At 41.3% G+C, this 19,262-nt stretch overlaps 1 protein-coding gene across 2 annotated transcripts in view; it reads right to left on the reverse strand.

Annotated features, from left to right (window-relative positions):
* ptprn2 (protein tyrosine phosphatase receptor type N2) overlaps positions 1-19,262 on the reverse strand; it is a 148,569-nt gene that overhangs the window by 128,279 nt on the left and 1,028 nt on the right. For both annotated transcript variants that reach the window (XM_035909648.2, XM_006795053.3), the window contains exon 2: positions 728-778. In XM_035909648.2, the coding sequence (XP_035765541.2) occupies positions 728-778 (51 nt within the window). The remainder of the gene's footprint in view (positions 1-727; positions 779-19,262) is intronic.

Raw genomic sequence — 19,262 nt, forward strand, 5'->3', positions numbered from 1 at the left:
TAAAGACCTTTTTTAACCCTGGAGAACCCATGGGGTCAGAGCCGACCCCATTGGTTTTCTAGGGAAACCATGGGGTCAAATTTGACCCATGGGTTCTCCAGGGTTAATGATTGGTTTCAGAGCTTTATGGTCATTTTTAATGATAATAACAGTCTCAGTCATATAGGCCTATAGTCTGGTTGGCAACCCTCTGGCAACCTCCAGTCATTAGGGATGAAATGTCTATTTCCTCACTGAATGCCGGGTTAAATTGGTCGCAAAGTGGATGCTGCATCAAAACCCTCTTTGTGATTGTGCTCCACACTTTGCATGGAAGATGCCAACTTGTCTGCAAACATTTGCCAACTGCTCACTAAGAGAGCATTTGCCTTTAAAGTTACCCGTATTGCTTCTTTGCTTGAACCAACATGTTTCAAAAGGTGTAACCTTTACTTTGACGGCCTCTGATTCCAGTTTGTATTGCTTTCTTCACAGTTTTACTAACCAGTTTGCAAGCACTCTTGACAAGTGAGCATCTTCCATGCAAACTGCACATCACCACAGCAAGTCTCCACCAACCACTTCCCAACATGTTGGGTAATACACAACTTTCCTTAGCATTAGTCTCCAGCGAGTCTTTATGCCTGTGTGACTGGACTAAGGACTTAATTTTGGATAAACTTGACAAAACTTTTCAAGTGTCCTGTATATGATAAAAAGAGGTATGTGTACATGAAGTTGGACTTACCGTTGACGCAGAACTCATAGGGTGTACAGAGCTCATCTTCAAACAGGCAACCTGGAGGTCAGAGAAGGTGAAACAAAGAGGAGACAAGAAATGAAAGCAGCTCAAGTCGTTAAAGTGTTTGTCTTTGCTGCGGAGAAAATGCAATGCCAAATTAGCTACATTTTCTAAATATGTGGCAGAGCTATAAAAGTGCAGCTTAGGACTACATTAACTCTAGCCGTAGGCTTTCCCGCTAATGGCAGAGCCATCAATCATCAATTAGTGTGACTTCCCCTATCCTGTCTCTGACACTGATACCCCAACTCCATGGGCAGCGCTTCCATTTATGAATGTTGCATGAATATTAATGAGCTTTAATGCTTGGACTAAGAATGGGTGTTCCAGACTAATAAATGAACAGATGGCAGAAGCATTATGAGTAGCTGTTCCCTGTGTTCATATCTCTCTCATGTGGGAGTTGCGGCGAACAGAGGACTGATTGTTCTGCTCGCCGATCTGCACAGGTGATCCTCTACATTTACACATTTCCAGGAAAAGGCTGAGGCGTGAAAAAAAAAACAAAATGACAAAATGAAAAAAAACCTCCTTCTGAAGTGTAATTTTCTGTCTTGTACGGAGGAGGTGTTTGCACATTCAGGATCAAAATTAGCTACACAGAGCACAAGATTTAGGCTAGTTCATTGAGCTCATGATACACTACTTCATGGCGTTTGCAGTGCTGGTAACACACGGAGAGTCTGCAAACAACTAGGTTGAGCATCAGTCCTGTTTCTTCAACTCTTTTATCTTTGTTATTTCCCCTCCCTCCACTCATCATGCAGAAAATTGGATGCACCCTCTTGGCCCGGTGGCCTCGATGGACAGCGACGAGCAGCTTGTGACCGTGAATGAAGAACAGGCTGAGTAGGAGGAGAGGTGTCTGTCAGACTTCTTTAATAACGAGAAGAGATAGTTGCGGGATGTCGGATAATCAATTGGCACAGAAAGGGCAGATAATAAGGACAGGTGTGGAAGAGAGAGGAACTTTTCAGGCTTTGCTTATCCAAAGTTTCTTCTCTCCCAGTTGGACGTGCGGGTCATTATTCTGTTGCATTATTAAAGGCGTGGGAACTGGAACTTACAGGCACAGTGCGCAGCCATTTTGTTTAGGAGTCGAGGGCACATTTTATGAAATTACTCTTTTGCAAGGTAATGGCTTCAGTGTGTCAGCAAAATTGCTATTTAACGATGTAGAGTGGGGCATCAACACAGAGCTGTAAGGTCGCTCAGCTCTCTGGAATAAAAACTAAAAGGCAGAATGTCCCAAACTGAAGAAAAGGAACTTACTGCTCTAAAACCAAGACCATGAATTGCTTTTCCAACTCATTGTACCTGAATATTATTCTGCATCATAACGAGTATATACCTCATTTTAATGGACACATTATAGGCTAAAGGATGCCTGTATACGCACCAATATATTTTTGGAAGAGTCATTTTCAGTTACATTTGCAATTTACAAATAACTAAAACCACAACTCTAATGCTCATGGTTTAAAACCTGGGTTTCTGTCTTATATCAGAAGGTTTGCGGCAGAAAATAAACAGATGTATGCTCTGTATGCTCCCTGACGGATCTGACGGATAAAAAGACAAATATTTCCATATTTGGTGGAGTTGGTGGAGACCAAAAACAGAGTGACAAGTAATGAGTGAATCATCCAGACTAGAGGCCTGAAATAAAAATCCATATGAATGTTAATGGTAAATAGTTTCATCTGTAGGTTTGAGACGACTTCATACAGTTTTATCAATTTTAATATGGCAGGGTTGTACTTGTACTTGTTGGTTGTACTTCTACGGCGAAAAAAATAGCCCAGAAATGCAAGTGAACACTGGGTCTAATCATATCCAGGCTAACACTTTCCAATCATTGCTTACTATCAACACAGATACATTTAAAGAGGCTAACAAAAATCTAAAAAAGCCCCAAACAGTTACACTTTTGCTCAAGTTACTCTTTATCGTGCAGGCGATCAATACTCATCGGATTACAAATGTTGTCCTTTGCAAACATATTCTTCATATTCATGCTTTATCATATATGAAATGTTTATGGAGATTCGGTTATCATGTACAAAGAAAAACTCAACAAATGCCCGTCGAGCAGAATTAGGTAGATACTTGCTCAAAATTAACATTCAAAGGAGCTCCATCCCCCCAAGACACCCTCAATCCCTCAAGAGCCACTTATGCCAGCTGGTGTTGAGACTGTGTCCACACAAACACGCCCCAACAAGTCTCACAACAGCACTGCTTACCAAACACAAGTCAGAGTGAACACAATGCGAAGAAATCTATCGGAAAGACTGGAGAGAATGGACTAAAAGCCAAAACAAATTAGAGAGATTATGAAATGGCAGAAAATCCCTTGACTGTCAGAGGCAGAAATCAGAAACATTCTAACCAGGCATAAGGTCAGTGACCATAAACCAACAATGGAAGATACAAACAGAAACAAAACTGTGACAGGTGAGGTTGAAACAGAGATGCATTTCCTCTTAAGATGTAAATTATTCAGTGACGTGAGGACCACTTACTTCAACCAGTTCAGATCTGTATTTCAGTGAGCTAAACAACATGACAAAATTAGAAGCAGTCCAAGGAGAAGGACACGGGGCCTATCTGGCTGCCCAGCATATATCAAAATGACACAACCTGAGGGAGGACCAGGACTGACATACACCTGCACGTGTTGTACTGTACAGCTGTTTACTGAACTGAGTAGAAATTAAATGAACTGATACTGATACTGTTTTTTCTGTTGATATCTTTTGATATATTTCAAAACTTTATGTATACTGTGAGTGAATGAATATTGAATGTTGTCATGTTCCTTTTCTTAACGGTGCTATCACTTGGTTTAGCTACATCTGTCACTATGGCTGTCTTCCCACTGCTATGTCCACTGTGTTAGCCATCAACAGTTTGTCCAGCTCTATCCTCTATGGAAGTGCCACAGCATCTGGGCTCGGTCATTCTCAACCAACCAATGGGGCGTGGCCTGTTTTGACCTTGGGATCTCAGGCCATACCCAGCACGGATGTTCAATTTCCAGTACCATGTATGCCCTCCCTGCTAGTGTGTTGCACCCTGCTAATATGTGCTGGATCGTGTCAGTAGCCTGCACCTGTTGTATCACCTATATTAACCTCTAGCTCTCTTCCACAGGGTGTCTTTTATGTTGTTATTCTCCCCTCACCCCCATCCAGTCCGGGCAGATGACTGAGCCAGGCTCTGCTGGTGGTTTCTTCCTTAAAAGCTTAAAAATGAGTTTTTCTTTCCCACTGTTGCCGAGTGCTTGCTGGAGAAGCATGGGCCATTACCACTCTTGACTGAGTCATTTCACTTTCTGATGATGAACATTAATTAGAGTTCAATTAATTTCTTGGTTAATCAATCAACAGAAAAAATTAACTAAAAAAGTTTGGATAGTTGATTAACGATTACAGTTAAAGCTTCTAAACTGAGAGGATTTTTGCTTTTTCTAATTAGGCATCACTTCCTGTCAGTTTGTTGTTTCCACAAATGAAACAATTTTAAGATGTCACCTTGGGCTTGAGAAAAAATGAAGTTCTGACATTTTATAGACCGCACAAACAATATTCACCTGCCAGCCCTAATTTTCACACAACTCTGTTTAACTTACCAAGACTTTCCCATTTAGCTTGAAGGTAAGTGAAAGAAGAATTTACACCAAACTTATAAAGCAGTCACTTAGAGCTGAAAGAGTCAATCCCTCTTGACCATGCACATCTCAGCACTCCGCAATTAGTGTCAGTCCATTCAACTTTACTTCCTCATCACTTCCCTGCTTAATTCATGGGGTTCTCTGGGAAGCCTTGTCAGCTCTCAATATTAATTACAACTTTCCACTAATAACGCGTCCAGTCGAGCATAGTTAGTCAGACTGTATGTGTGTGCGTGTCTGCGTGTGAGATAGGCAGGGACATAGAATTGATAACAGCACAGCCCCTTTCTCCAACACCGTGCCGAGATGATTAAAATGGCGCCTTTTAATTAAAATGCAATCACAGTGGATGCTGCTGATTACCCCAGGCAGAAAAAAGGACTTGTCGATGCTGAGGGAGAAAAAAAAAAAGGAGTCCTTGCTATATCTTGATGACGCATCCTGACAAAGAACAGCCGCGCTCTTTTATTCAACCCAAGGCCTACAAGATAATTTCACAAACACAATGACCTTTATGAAAAAGTGTTACGTTTGGTATTAAGTACTGAGGCCGTGTCAGCCTCGTCACAGATCAATCATGGCCTATCTGTAGCCGCTCTTCAAGTCAAGTAAGTGCAGTTACAGACGGATTTAAAGGGAAATGATTTGTGCTTTTTAGCCGATTTTTAACTTAAGCATGTGACTTTTTTCCTTCGACCCATGTGAGCAATGCAGTAAAAACATGTCATATATGCTCACCTTTCACACTGTTATCACTTATCTTAGTTATGCCGGTTATAACAATGATCTAGCAATTGTGTTTCCAATCAAAATTAAGGTTTTGGAGCGCCCCAGTCAAAGTCCAGACTCATATCTGATTGAGATGCTTTGGAGCCCGTTCATATCCAAAACCCTCCAATGTGGGGGAATTTTAAACAATTCGGCCAAAATTCCCCCCACAGTGATATAAAAGACTCACAGCCACAAACGTTTGATTAGCTTTAGGCTTTACACAGGATCAGGTGCATTTTGTATTACTCAGGTTATCTTTGTTGATGATTTATAAGATTTAGTGTGACAAATATGCAAAAAACCAAGAAATCAGGACTCTTTAGAAACTATTATTAAGATTTAAAGATGATGAAAGTAATTGTTAGTAGCTGCACTAGATTTACAACTGCTGTAAATATGCAGAAGTTTCCGCTCCCAAAATAGATGCTTTGTGACCTAATTTATAAATGCTGTATGAAGGGAGACTCCAGAAGGTCACAGGAGTTACTTCACAGTTTTTTAACAAGATGCAGCGGTAGTTAGAGGCCTGTATTCTCAAGAGACGGTAAAATAGGAGGTGTATCAGACAGAAGTGCATATCTACATGTGCTACAGTCACTGTTTGTCTCTGTCTGCCTTTCAAAATGACATTAACATGCTGTGCAGACTTTGCATAAATAACACCTTCAGAAAAGCATGCAACAATGGGAACTTGGATGGGATCTATTACCTTTTCCGAGACCTCTACATGCAGCACAGAAACACTTTACGAAGATGTGTCCTGTCTACTTTGTTACAAGTAACTCCTATTTAGGGCAGCAAGTGCACCGACCGTGTAAGTAAACAAGGAGCAGCACACGCACAAGCAAAAAATTATTCACCTATAACTAAAACCACCTGCGTGCTGGGACACAGCAGCGTGCGTATCTCCCCTTGGGGGTGTGAAATCGGAGAGGAGTGAAAGGCTTGTTTGAGGAAAAGCAATTACATACGTTTCTCATTAGAAAACAATATAACCACATTATCCGACAGTCAATCTCCACCTGAGCATTATAATGCTATTAAGTACACATCCCAGTGCACATTTAGGTCTCTAAACGTTTGGCTGTGATTGGCTGACCTTGCCCGGAACATTAACTATGTCCCTATGAGGCAAAACCCAAAGCTCAACAAGAAGTCAGAGGCCTGATCATCCACTTTCCCTCACAGGTGGTTGGCCGGTGCTCGGGTACCATCTGCGATGTCTGAGGGGCCAAGGAGAACGCTGGGAGCCTGGCAGCAAGAACAGCCAATCCCGAGGCCTGCTGCAGTTAAGGGCATATTTCATTCACTCTCTGGGGCCACCAAAGTATCTTTTATTATAGATATAAGGTGCGACCAAGGACGCCTGGCTCATTTTTTTTAAATCACAGACAGCTGTACCGTCAGCCAAAAAAGCCATTTTAGAACAGCGCGGCGGGTGACAACTGCAATAAAAGTGCAAGTGGATTGAAAATGGAGCGTGGCTGGAGCGGGGACAGCAGAGAAGAACATCACCTGCAAGCAAATTAGCATCAGCTTGACACCATGTCCGCAGATTTAAACAGCTTGTGTCATTAAGGCGCTCTCTTGCTAAAATTAAAGATGGCTCCAAGCTTCTCTCTGCTCCAAAAGGTCTGTTCTTGTCAAAAGCTGCATGCTATGTGTCAGCAACTGAGCTCTGGTTACCTTATCACGATCCTCTATGTTTTTTTATACATTCCCCCCACACGTTTTCATCTGAACATGGCAGGACGCTGCTATAACAGTTGTTTAAATAAGACAGTGACATTTTGTTCACCTACATTTCATCAGGAAACTATTTTCTCTGGGGTGAAGGACAAAATGAATAATTCACTTTAACACCACAAGAAAATACAGTAATTCTACCATTGAGGCTTCACTTCTATCACTGCATTAGAGAAAAAAAATACCTTTTTATGTCTAAAGGAACAGTTTTCTTCTCAAGGCTAAGGTGAGAGCTTTCTTGTGTGCCCAATGTTTGTGAAGCAGCCAGTTAGCTTAGCTTAGCTTAGCTTAGCATGTTTAGTTAAAGCACTGTAAAAGCTTTAGGTTGTTAAACGATCATAAGGAAAAAAGGTTTCACAATCACACTAGTGCAGCTGACAACTCTTCTGTACATTAAAAAAAGTAGTAATTTGGACCTGGACAATCAACTTCTGTGCGAATGAATAAAGTGTTAATGGCTAAAAAGAACAACAAAATATGTAATTAAGTCTGCTAGGTATCTGTCTCTCAGACTGCTTTCTCCATTGAGCACATTTCTAATTGACCTCCAGCTTTTCAGCTGTAGTGTATACCTTGTTAATAAGTAAGCTTGAAAGTCGGTGCTGTTGGGTTATTTTAACACAGAGCTAGCTGTTTGCCCTTGTTTACAGATTTTGTGCGAAGCTAATTAGCTTTTAGCCGTAGCTTTTTTAACCTGTAGTGTAATTATCATTTTTTATTGTGTTTTTGTAAAATATTTCCTTTTAGCAAGATGGCACATATAGATATTATGGGACTTTTTCTTTAGTTCAAAGCATTTAACAGAAACTAAATCTAAACGTTTTTAACCTGAATTAGGAGCTTGGGGGTCAAAGTCAGGGGACTCTGGGGTCACTTTGACTGAAGAGAGATCCTGATGTGAAACCACCTGGCATCCAGAAGAGTGTAACCAGACACAATTCCCTCAGAATTCCCAGGCAGGCAGGTCACTCTCAGTCACTCAGCTGCCAGCTCCAGGCGACAGCCCAGACAACGGCTATGAATTAAAGATGGCAGCATCACTGCGGCAACAGAGGACCCAGAAATAGGCCGGGTTGACCTTTTTCCCGACCTGCACTGAGTGATTCAGACATTTGATTTTCTCCCTTCTCCTGAGGTGTGATTGAGTGTTGAAAAGCAGAAGTGGAGCGAGTGAAACAGCCTCTTCTTTCTTATGTTCCAAGGAGCTCGAAGTGAACCAACACAAACTGCCCTGAGGGGAATATCTAATCCTACAGGTGAGGACAAAGGTTTAACTCTTGAGTGCCAGCTGAACCTCGATTAAAGTGCAGGTTAGGACCACGCCTTGGTGTTTGGACTTTACTGTCCTGCAGATGTGACATCGATGACATGCAAATGGGAGTGAAATGACATCTTTGTTGGCCTCAAGTCATTTATGTGCCTGAGTGGTAATTTCACAGCTTAAAATGAAACTATTCAGCTGTACCACCTGTGGAATTAAACGCCTTAAGATGAGATGAGAGGAAATTGATATGAAACTGTCTCCATGCCTCTCCCTGGTCAGAACACCTCTCATCACTGAGGGATTGGATTTTTATGGCTGCAGTTGGTGCAGACACCCAAAGGCATCACATTTCTGACTCAGTGAAAACACTGTGGCAGTGGGGTGTGGTTTTCTGGCTCAGCTGTGAAGAGAGGAGGGAAAGTGATTCGTTTGAGGAAGGTGGCACACCTGGTGTGCGTCTGCTGATTAACCTCTCCTCTTATATATAGTAGGGCAGGAGCACAGCAGGCGCTGAGAGAACCTTTGAAAAGAATGACGACATAAAGCGGAACGGGCATTGATGTGTATGAGTGCGTAACAAAGAGGGCAAAATAAACAGGGTGTGTGTATAAACTGTGACTGGCCAGGCCTCTTTACACTGAGGAGAGCCCTCAGTGGCAAGGCTACAAACACACATAATCAAAAATTGCACACATAAAGCCCTTCTCTTAGCTGACTTTAAGTTTGGAAAAACCAACATAAACTGAACAAATAGCATTCCTCCTCTAATATTTTACCTTACATGCTTCTGCATAATCACCCCATTGCAAGATGAATATCAATATTAGGCTATCGAGAAGGGAAGGCAGTCTATATTCAGGTGGATTTTAAATGCTGAGGTATTCAGTAGTATCCAAGTCCCATTATTTAAATTTGTGGCCCCCAGGGTGACCGCAAAGGGGGTTAAAACACACTCATTTTAAACTATTTATGCTACCAACTAGTGCCATAAACAGAAATACGGATGTTTATGTCCTGTTAGAAAAAAACGTTTTTCTCTCGATGGATGGTTGTGGTTTAAAGGTGCCAGTTGAGGTGGTTTATGTATCTGACTGGGATGTCTCCTTGATGGGTTTCGGGGAAGGTGACTGGGAGGAGGCTACAGGGCATACTTCAGACTCAGTCGAGAGATTGTATCTTTCAGCAGGTTTGGGAAAGCCTCAGTGTTTCCCCTGATGAGCTGGAGGTAGTAGCCGAGAGAGGGAGGCCTTGACGTCTCTGCTGAGTGTTAACATCGTAACCTGATCCCAGAGAAGTGGCAGAAGATGGAGGGATGCACGTACGAACAGTCATTTTTTCTCATTAGTACCCTATTTAAACTGTATTAAGCTTTAAAGTCATGATATACTGAGCTAGCTTATGATAGCTGTTAACTTAGCACTACAGCTTCTTATCAAAACACGACCACTTCTGGCACCAACAAAACACCAAGGTGGTGACCAAAATGCCAAATTCTTGGCCCTAAACAGAAAGTAGTCCATCAGCCAGGAGGCAACTTGGCTGATCTTTAGCATTCATTAGGATTTGTGTTTCTGGTGACCTGATGAAAGGAAGCACTCTAATCCTGGGCCTTCTTTAAACCTCAGTTCTCTGTTAAATGCTCCACCTGCTTGCTGCTAATTGTACGTGCCATGTTGTTCTTTGTCTTTGCCTCAAAAGATGCTAAAAACCTGCCGATGAACGAGCTTAGCAGGATGCTACCCAAACTTCCTAAGAGATGGTAGCTAGCTAGCTACTGAATTTAGACCTCATCCACAAAAAGTAGGTGAAGTTGTGCACCTTCTTTGTTGTAGACATCATCTTGGGGGTTTTACAAATGATGCTCAATGATCCTTTTTCAAGAGCTGAAGGAGATATATGTTGCTAATGTACTTCAAATGAGACAGTTGGTCACAAATATAAGAAAACACCCATCTCTCTGTTGCTTTTTTCCCTTCGAACAGTCATTTTCCTTTCCTGCTGCACTGAGAAATGGCCCAGAGTATTAATCAGCATCCCCCAAAGGCGAAACCGGAACGTTACTGCTTTAATCACAGCTGAGATAGTATAGATTAATTCCTGTGCTCAGCTCACAGCTTTCAGAATCCTCATTACTGTGTTATTGTCCTCATTATATATCTTAGCTCCGCCACACAGAGGTGACCTTCACTCTGACCCCCTTACCAACACCAGTTAATTTGAACCTTGAGAAACGCCGTCCACTCCTCCTTGTAAAAACCGATGACGTTTTCAACACTCGCCGTGTCAGGTGTGTGCAGAGGAGAGAGAGTGCAAAATGGAGCACGTTCTTTGCACTGTTGTTGGCACGCAAGCGGGAAAACGCCTTCTTTGTTTGTGTTTTTAATCAACGTAAAGGTCCAAATGCGTCATGTTCTTACACCTGACAAGTCTCAGAGGAAGAAAGAGCCTCTACTGAACTATAAACTAATTTTTAGTTTATAGGAGTGCCGCCTCTCTGGCGGCACTCCTCCTCCTTGACCCAGAATATCTTCAAGGTTCACCTTGAACTGAAGAGAGCCTAACGAGATGTATCGTCTCGACACGTCTATCTTGACACAGTTCTGACTTCATTCCTCTCATAAGCTGCCGACATTTGTCTGGAAAGACACAGGAACAGCCAGCCGCCGTGCTCCCAACACACTCCTCTGAGCATCTGTTGAATCACAAAGAAAATCCACACTCCGCCTGTTATCACACCAGCCGTGGAAGCAACCCAGGCCATGGATACACAGCCTGCTTTGTTTTACGTTTTTTTCCTTGCACTTTCAAGGGTACAATTGTGAAATCAACTAAAAACTCAAAAATACCAGTTTCCCAAACTATCTGAAAAACAGCGTCGCTCGAATAGCTTATCAGTCTGCGATTCATGTCATCCTGAAAACAAGACTTCCAGCAGCTGTGTGCCTGCAAAGTGTGGCTGAGAAGAGGTCCTTTACAACACCGTATGCGCTTTATTAGCGAGAATCAATAGATATATATTATATTCAGCAACAGATGATGGCAGAACTGTTAATGTTAGATCAGTTACACTCGTACTGAATGCTGCAGCTGTTGAGTTTATTAATTTGGAAAAACAGGCTTTGCAAATAGCACACCAAATGCTTATTTAACCATCATGTGCTGCCATGTGCACGAAGAGGGGGATGTACTGCACAATGAAAACTCATCCAATAAATGGTTTGCCATTTATTAGATGAGTCAAAGCCCTTAGTGAATTGTAGAAGCGCTCCTCATACGAAGTGTCAATAAAGGCTGAGCTGAAGGCCAGCGCTTTGGCCTGACCCTCCACCAGACCAGTCAAGATGACTCAGACGTCCTGAGAGAAACAAAAAATGCACTGTGACCTTTACTGAGAGTAGGAGAGCCATCAAAGCCGGGTTTTATTAGTCTGGCAGTCATATTAGTTCTCGTCCTTATATGAGTTTTAACTTAATTAGCAATTTTGGTGGTAGAGGAGTTTTCATTACTAGAAAACTCATATACATACATGCATGAGGTGTTTGACTATACCTTCTTCTGCTTTGGCCCAGAGTAAAATATCTCAACAGATGGATTACAGTGACATCTGGTGCAGATATGTTTGTGCAGAAGAAGGTCTTTGATCACTTGTTTGCGTTATCTAGTAGCTTATCTAGTCCTCAGGTAAGCTCTTCTCCGTTTTAGGCTATACACCTGTAAACATAACTGCCCACACTGGCACTATGAACTTGTTGTGGTTTAATTCAAAGCACTAAAGAGAACCTCCCAACTCCTCTTCTTCATACTTTTTTGTCAGCAGCAGATATTTCTGCATCAAATTTACAGTTTTTTTGTCCATGTATTTATGGAAGTATTGCTTACTTGGCATATCCAAAAGGGGTAAAAGGTTGTAACAGAACAATTTTAGGGTCAAGATGAATGAATGAACTGTATCCACATTCATTTTCAAAAATGCACACGTCAATTTCAGGGGCATGCCCACTTTATCTGATGGGTGGATGCTGACACAGGTGGCTGCTGTGTGCAAGCTAATTCGAACTACTGACAAGGACCTCTGGGGTGGGTGTCGGAAGTTGTACTGGTGTTTTTCAAGGAATTATCCAATAAAGAATATGACTTTCTGTGTAGTTAATTGTACTGACAGCTAGGGGTGGAGGCTGTAGCTTCAAAATTATATCACAAAATTTCAAGGAAATTTGCAATGATGATAATTATGGTGAATGCAGTTTGCAGGCAGCAGCATTTATTAGTGCAAATAAAATAAAGGGCGTTTTCCATCCTTCTTTTCCAATGAGCTGCTGTCAGTGATGACAGACTACCTCATCTGAACTGGCATCTATTGCCACAAGCAGCAGCAGTATTATAGTGCAATAGTAGTGACACACCATTATTTATAGTGACAAAGGATAAGTCAAAAGCAGAAATGTAGCCCAGGTAGTGTTTTCTCTGGATATTTTAAGTATAAAACAACAGCTTAACACTTTAGTGTAGAGTAATTAAAGTAACTGAACTTCGCAACTCTTATATTGTCACATAATGCTGCTTTTCCATCATTTAACTGCATCAGTAATTCCCATCCATCGTTTGGTCTTTCTGTCATATTGAGTGCAGTGAGTGAGCGCTCCGGTGACACTCTGCTGAGTCATTTGTTTACTTTTGGGTCGCACATCACCAGCTGCTAGCACCTCCTCCTCGTGTGTCTTCATAGCTTAGTGGTACTCCTGGTGTTTTTTGTTTTTTTCAAGTGGTGAAACGAGTTTGTTGTTTCCACCTTTATCAGGAACAGGTTTTTTTTGAATAGTGTACAAAGTGTAGCCTAGTTTGTTGGAGGTTGATGAAGCAGTACCGCTCAAGACTGGCACCCGCTCTCGCTCTCAGACGTTCTCGGGCTTGTGTCATTGTGTGGGTTAGGAAACAAACTCGTGGTCTTGATAAACCACTGATATCATAATATTACACTTTTTTTGACCATGTAAAAATGTATTTATACCAATATGTCTGGGGACAATATGATACGGCACAGCACGCTCTAGTTTTTAAGTGAAATTTCTGTAAATTCTAAATAAAATTGTCCCCAAAAATTAAATGAAAGCAGCCAAATTATTAAAATTGAGGCTTAAAAACGTCCAAAGCCTTTCTACTGTGTGATGACTGGGTTGATCTTTCATATACAGTCTATGGCAGGGGTGGGGGAGCTCCAGGCGTCGAGGGCCGGTGTCCTGCAGGTTTTATATGTGTCCTCGATCTAACACAGCTGATTTAAATGGTTAAATTACCTCCTCAACATGTCTTGAAGTTCTTCAGAGGCCTGGTTATGAACTAATTGTTTGATTCAGGTCTGCTGACCCAGGGTGATATCTAAAACCTGCAGGACACCGGCCCTTGAGGCCTGGAGTTCCCCACCCCTGGTTTATGGTAACGGCTTCAAATACATTGCACCTGCTTCTATAGAGGTTTTGCATACTGCACTGGTGGACAAGTTAATGTGGCATTAACTTCATGGCAGTCACTGAGAAAAGGATTGCTAAAGTCCCAGTCACACAGACCTACAGACTTGTCAGTGATCACCCCCTGGCAACCACCTGTTGCTAGGGAATGATGTGTTTTCCCCAACTGGTGGCAAAAACGTCCTAGTGTTTGCTTTGGTCGCTGGCATGTTGCTGACGTCATAGGGTGGCTGTAGCTCAGGAGGTAGAGCAGGTCACCTACTGATCGGAAGGTTGGTGGTTCGATCCTTGGCTCCTCCAGTCTGCATGTCAAGTATCCTTGAGCAAGATACTAACCCCAAGTTGCTCTCCGATGCGTCCATCGGAGTATGAATGTGTGTGAATGTAGGTAGATAGCACTAAGTATAGTTAAAGTGCTTGTGAGAATGGGTGTGATTGGGTGAATGTGGCATGTTGTATAGAGCGCTTTGAGTGCTCCGAGAGAGTAGAAAAGCGCTATATAAGAATCAGTCCATTTACCATAGTTTGAATGGAAGTGACTTGTCTACTAACCCTGTCCAGCTACTCTCCAAACTATAGCGAAACAGCGAAAAGTGAGACAGAGCGGAAATGGTGAGTCAAAGTTGTGCCGACCTGTTTCAAAATTCATTTGACACTTTTTTGAGTTTTTTAGTTAGCAACTATTTGCAGAGAAACATGAGGAACTACAGACAACCACAGCATTCTGCAACCAAAGCAATGTCAAGAGTTTTTTGCTGCTTTGCACTGTTTGCCACCCAGTTCACCCAGTGACACCGAGCAGCCTCCAGAAACCGCTGCCAACAGGTTGGGGGAATGCACATTTTGTGCCTTAGTGCCACAAAAAAGAAGACATCCTAAACCACGCAGCATAAAGGATGAAAAAAGACAACTTGCACTGAAGCAAGATGTCCTGCTTGTGGATGCAGACTTCACCATGTTCATAATCTGTGCTGTAGTAAAATATCAATCCTAATACTGCTGCACATTTAGATCGTCTCTGTTGATTTATTACCACTATGAGATGCTTGATTACCACTCAGTCCTGATATCTATTGGATGACAGAGGGCTGTGGCAAAATACATACAGCTCAGCAGCCAGTTAATCAAATCCCACTTGTCTGGGTATGTTAGGCGGTGGCTGCTGAGAGCCAGCTGTAAAGAAAAAAACAACAGACAGACAGCGCAGCCTTAAAGCACATCTACAATGTACACATTGGAGAAAAGTCACGTATCAATCAATATATCCTCTAACACTCGTTAATGTGTGTGTAAAAAGAAAGTAGGTTTCCTAAAGTGTGTTGAAGGGGGGAGTGGAACAGATTTGCTCAGAGGCTGTCACAAGCCCCGCGTGTCCATGTTAAACTCTGCTCAGTCTGATCTCGGTGTTCCTGCTAGATTTGTGTGTGCATTATTAGAATCGTGACAGCACCTCGATAGCAGCTAGACTGCTCTGCTTTCCCTTTATTAAATCCTCAGAGCTGCTCATAACCTTTAAAGGATTAATATTTCTTTCTTTTATTATTTACATATAGCAAATGTTGCTGAAAGTACATTTTTTTTCTCATAAGCAGCACCTGCAAGCTGGAGAAAAGCTACCTGCGTAGCTAACAAACACTGGGATTTTTTCAGTAGTTGTATTGGGATTCAAGTCACTGCCAAACCTCTGCAAACAAAGCAGAGATGCTGAACAGAATTTTAACAACAATCCCGATGGAAAAACTGATCGCAAGAGTGTTAATGCGCAAAAGTTGGTTTCTGCTAATTTTCTATTGGCTACAATCTGTGCTGGAGTCAATAAATTCATTATTTAAATTATGCTTTTTCTAACTTTGTGTAAACAAGGCATTAACCTTTCAGCACTCTTCAAATAAAGATGAATAGTTGCCAATCCTTTGATAAAAATCTTTCTGCCTCTTTCATCAATTACGAGCACAGCAGGCCGTCGCGTACACTGAGGCAAAATTAAAGTGTAAGAGTGCTGTTAAGCTTTTTAAATGCCGCTGCCTTTTGGTTAATTTACAAGTGCTGTGCTTTTGAATTACATCTCACTTTCAAGGCGACAGACTCAAGGCTGGTTAGTGAGTCACCTTGGTGGGAACAAGTTGGAAACGCGTTAACCAGTCCATGACCTCTCCCAGTCTTTGGAAGACCAGAGCGTCCTCCCAGAAGAAGCCGCTCAGACGTCAGCAGCTGGGTCAAGGCAACAAAATGGCACGCCGTGTGAGCGAATCTAAACCAATTGAAAATTTTAGCGCATCACAGAGACGACGAACAGCAAATACAGGAGGAATAAAGGGTTTAAAGTTTCAACGGTGGTGGGTAATGGTAGCACTTTTTAGGCTATTTTAGGCATTGTAGCTGCCAGGAGAAAACAACATTTAACTTTGGGGAAGTTTACTTTTATCTTCTTTAGGATTCAAGTTTTGCAGCCAAAATAGTTCAAGTTAGAAAACAGAATTGCTGTAATTTAGTTTAGCATTCTGCCTTTAAGCTGATTCATTTAGTAAACTACTACAACACGAACCCTCAAAACATCAGTTAAAATACTTCCTAGAGTTGGCTTTATACTTTCTTTAAAGTATTTGGGAAAAAGTCCATCTACCAAGAAAGCTGTTAGATGGATTAACTAAATTTTTCTTATTTATATTTCATTTACATTTGTAGTCATTCAATTTTTATGCTAGATGTATTTCTGACTCCAAAGTTATGTTGCAACCAATTCGTTAAGGCTTAATAATTATGATTGTAAACGCTCCACAAGTTAAAATGCGATTTAAAACCACAAATTTTTACTAGATATTGCTTGTCTTCTTATCTGTAGACAGTATAAAACATGGATGTAGCTCCTCAGTTCAGAACAGCCACAAACCTGCTGATGGCAATAGCTGTGGTTGTAAAAACACTATTAGTCTGTTGGAAAACAGCTGTCAGTCTTGACATCTAAAACACTTTTCTGCTAAGTTCATGAGCCCAGTCACTCGTTTCAGGACATAATGAAAAGAAAAATTGTCTTTGTTGTAAATCTTGGCCATAGTATGTTGCAAAACGGATGATTACCTGTGCATCGAGCAAAGCAGCAAAGAATGAGTTTATTCTAATCTCGTGTTTCTATGTTTTTGCTGTTGTTATATTATTACCAGGGGTGGGAATCGAGAATCAGTTTAAGTAGGTTCAGAGGTGTCCAACCATCAAAATCCTCTGCCTCCAAGCTTATCAGGCCCAGGCATGTTTTTCTGCCAGTTGCATTGATTCATTGATTAAGCCACAGAGTGTACAAAAAAGGTGCTTTCAGCCAGTAATGACGCAACCTATATGGACAAACATACTGGGGCACCTACACATTTCACCTGCTGGAGCTGCTCCGTCATTGAAACCCATGTAATGAAGTTCCCAACACACAGTTTTGGTGCTGATGTTAAAGATTATATTAAGGCTGACCCTCTTGTCTCTATTTTTTGTTTGAACTCTAGAATCTGGTTAGATTTTAGTTCTTGCTACTTTTCTAATCCATTGCCCCGTAATTTTTTTCTAGATTACTTTATATTTGATTCCCTGCATTTTAGTTCAAATTAACCTTCCTGGTGTCATCTCATACATCGCTGTCAAGTGTTTGTCTCTGTTATGCAGTTACTCTCAGTTCTACTGGTCCTCTTGAGTCATTACTTTCATTTCCTTCAATATTGCCAGAATTCGTTTCAGCTGTGTCTTGTTACCCCGATGTTTCCAGTCTCCCCGATTACCTCCAATATTTAATTAAAGCCCCCGTTTTTCTTTGAATCTAGAATCGTAAGGCGTTCTTGTCCATCCATCTTTGTGCGTGGGAAATGAAATAACATAAATTCTGTGGTCCTTTTATTTATTTATTTTTTTCTACTTTGTTTTGTTTTTTGTTTATGAAGTCTGCATTCGGGTCTACAACCTGCAAACCTTGACAACGTGATCTGCCACTTTGTGGCTCAGTTGTTGTGCTTCCTAAACACTCCTACTTTGCAAGAATATCTCTTACAGCTGATTGTGAAACATCAAATCTCTAGAAAGAAATTGTTGTTGCAACGTTGGCCTCCTACCACAGCACCATACTCAAATTCAGTGGGCTCTCTAGAAAAACACATTCTTTCACAATGTTTATAGAGGCAGACTTCATGGCTATGTACTTGATTTCATACACCTGTGATAATGGGACTGAAAACACCTGAATTCAAAGATTAGATGATGTTAGCCAGATACTTTCCCCCCACATAATGCAGCTTAAACCTGTATTCTTTCTAATAGCTAGCAGTGGGGGACTTGTACAGCTTTACTTGATCTATAACCTCAGTAACACTCCCACGATAAGTCAATGGTCTCGTCACCAGTTTTAAGTCTTCTTCTTTAATGTATTAAACATTTTTGTCCTATTTATTGAAAAACAACCAAACAGGCTGTGCCTATCTAGTGATGTTATAGTGCCATATCAGTCTTTTATATACAGTCTTTGGCGTGGGTCTTCTTTTCATTCTACAAAGAACATTTATCAGGAATCAATAGTTGAGTTGACCTGTATGCAGAATCGATGAAAACACTAATAATCACTAATGCTCATCTCTTTATTCCCACACAGCAAATAATAGGCTTGGATAACTGCTGAAGTGTCTCAGGGGTGGAGTCTTTCAGCCAATGTGGAAAATGTTGTGTGTATGGACATAAATTCACACCACTACTTAAATATCACAGCCATTAGCTGCATTTTCAGAGCTTGTAGCTGCAGACTTATTTTCTCCGTCTGGCTTTCATGTGCTCTCAGACATGCAGGATGTATACACCCACACACAGCGTGCTCTCACCGTCTCTCCCACACAAACACAACGATGTGGTTATTTTTAGATCAAGACACATATATATTTATATAAATATATACACATATGGAGAGAGCTTTACATATGCTATATAAATAGAGTCACATCATGAGTGCACTTTGATCCAAATCTTCCCTATGACATGGCATAATCCGCAGTGGGGCTCATTAAAAACAATAACCATCCCCAACTCTCAGCCACACTCTGACAATGGAGACCTCATTCACACACACAGAAAAACACTCTGAGAATTCAATGAGAGAAATGCACTCGGGGAATATGAGCACTGACTCATTCACAAGAGTTTGAAGAATAAATTAGCCAACTCGCAGGGAGAAAAACCCAGTGAACAAAAGGGTAAGTTCTGGGCTTTCCATATTATTGTATTTGTTAATCTGATCACTTAGAATGTGTGTGTTTATATGAGAAAATAAGAAAACAGGTTACCAAAGGGCTTCCTCCTGTTCTAAATATACAGAATGTGATGCAGCTCAGTGTCTGTATGAATCATCAGAGCAGAAGAGGCGACCAGAGACCTATATTCGCCTCTAGCTCATGATAAAGTTTATGAAAATATGTGCTCCGCCTCCTGATCCTGGATCAGTACATCTGATTTTTTTCAGTGTAAATGAGCTCACACACTGCTGAAGCAGGAAAATGAATCATTTAATCTCTCATATGTCTCATTAAACGGGTACAATTA

This window comes from Neolamprologus brichardi, chromosome 9 (genome assembly GCF_056152115.1).
Source record: "Neolamprologus brichardi isolate AB-2024 chromosome 9, ASM5615211v1, whole genome shotgun sequence".
Lineage (NCBI taxonomy): Eukaryota > Metazoa > Chordata > Actinopteri > Cichliformes > Cichlidae > Neolamprologus > Neolamprologus brichardi.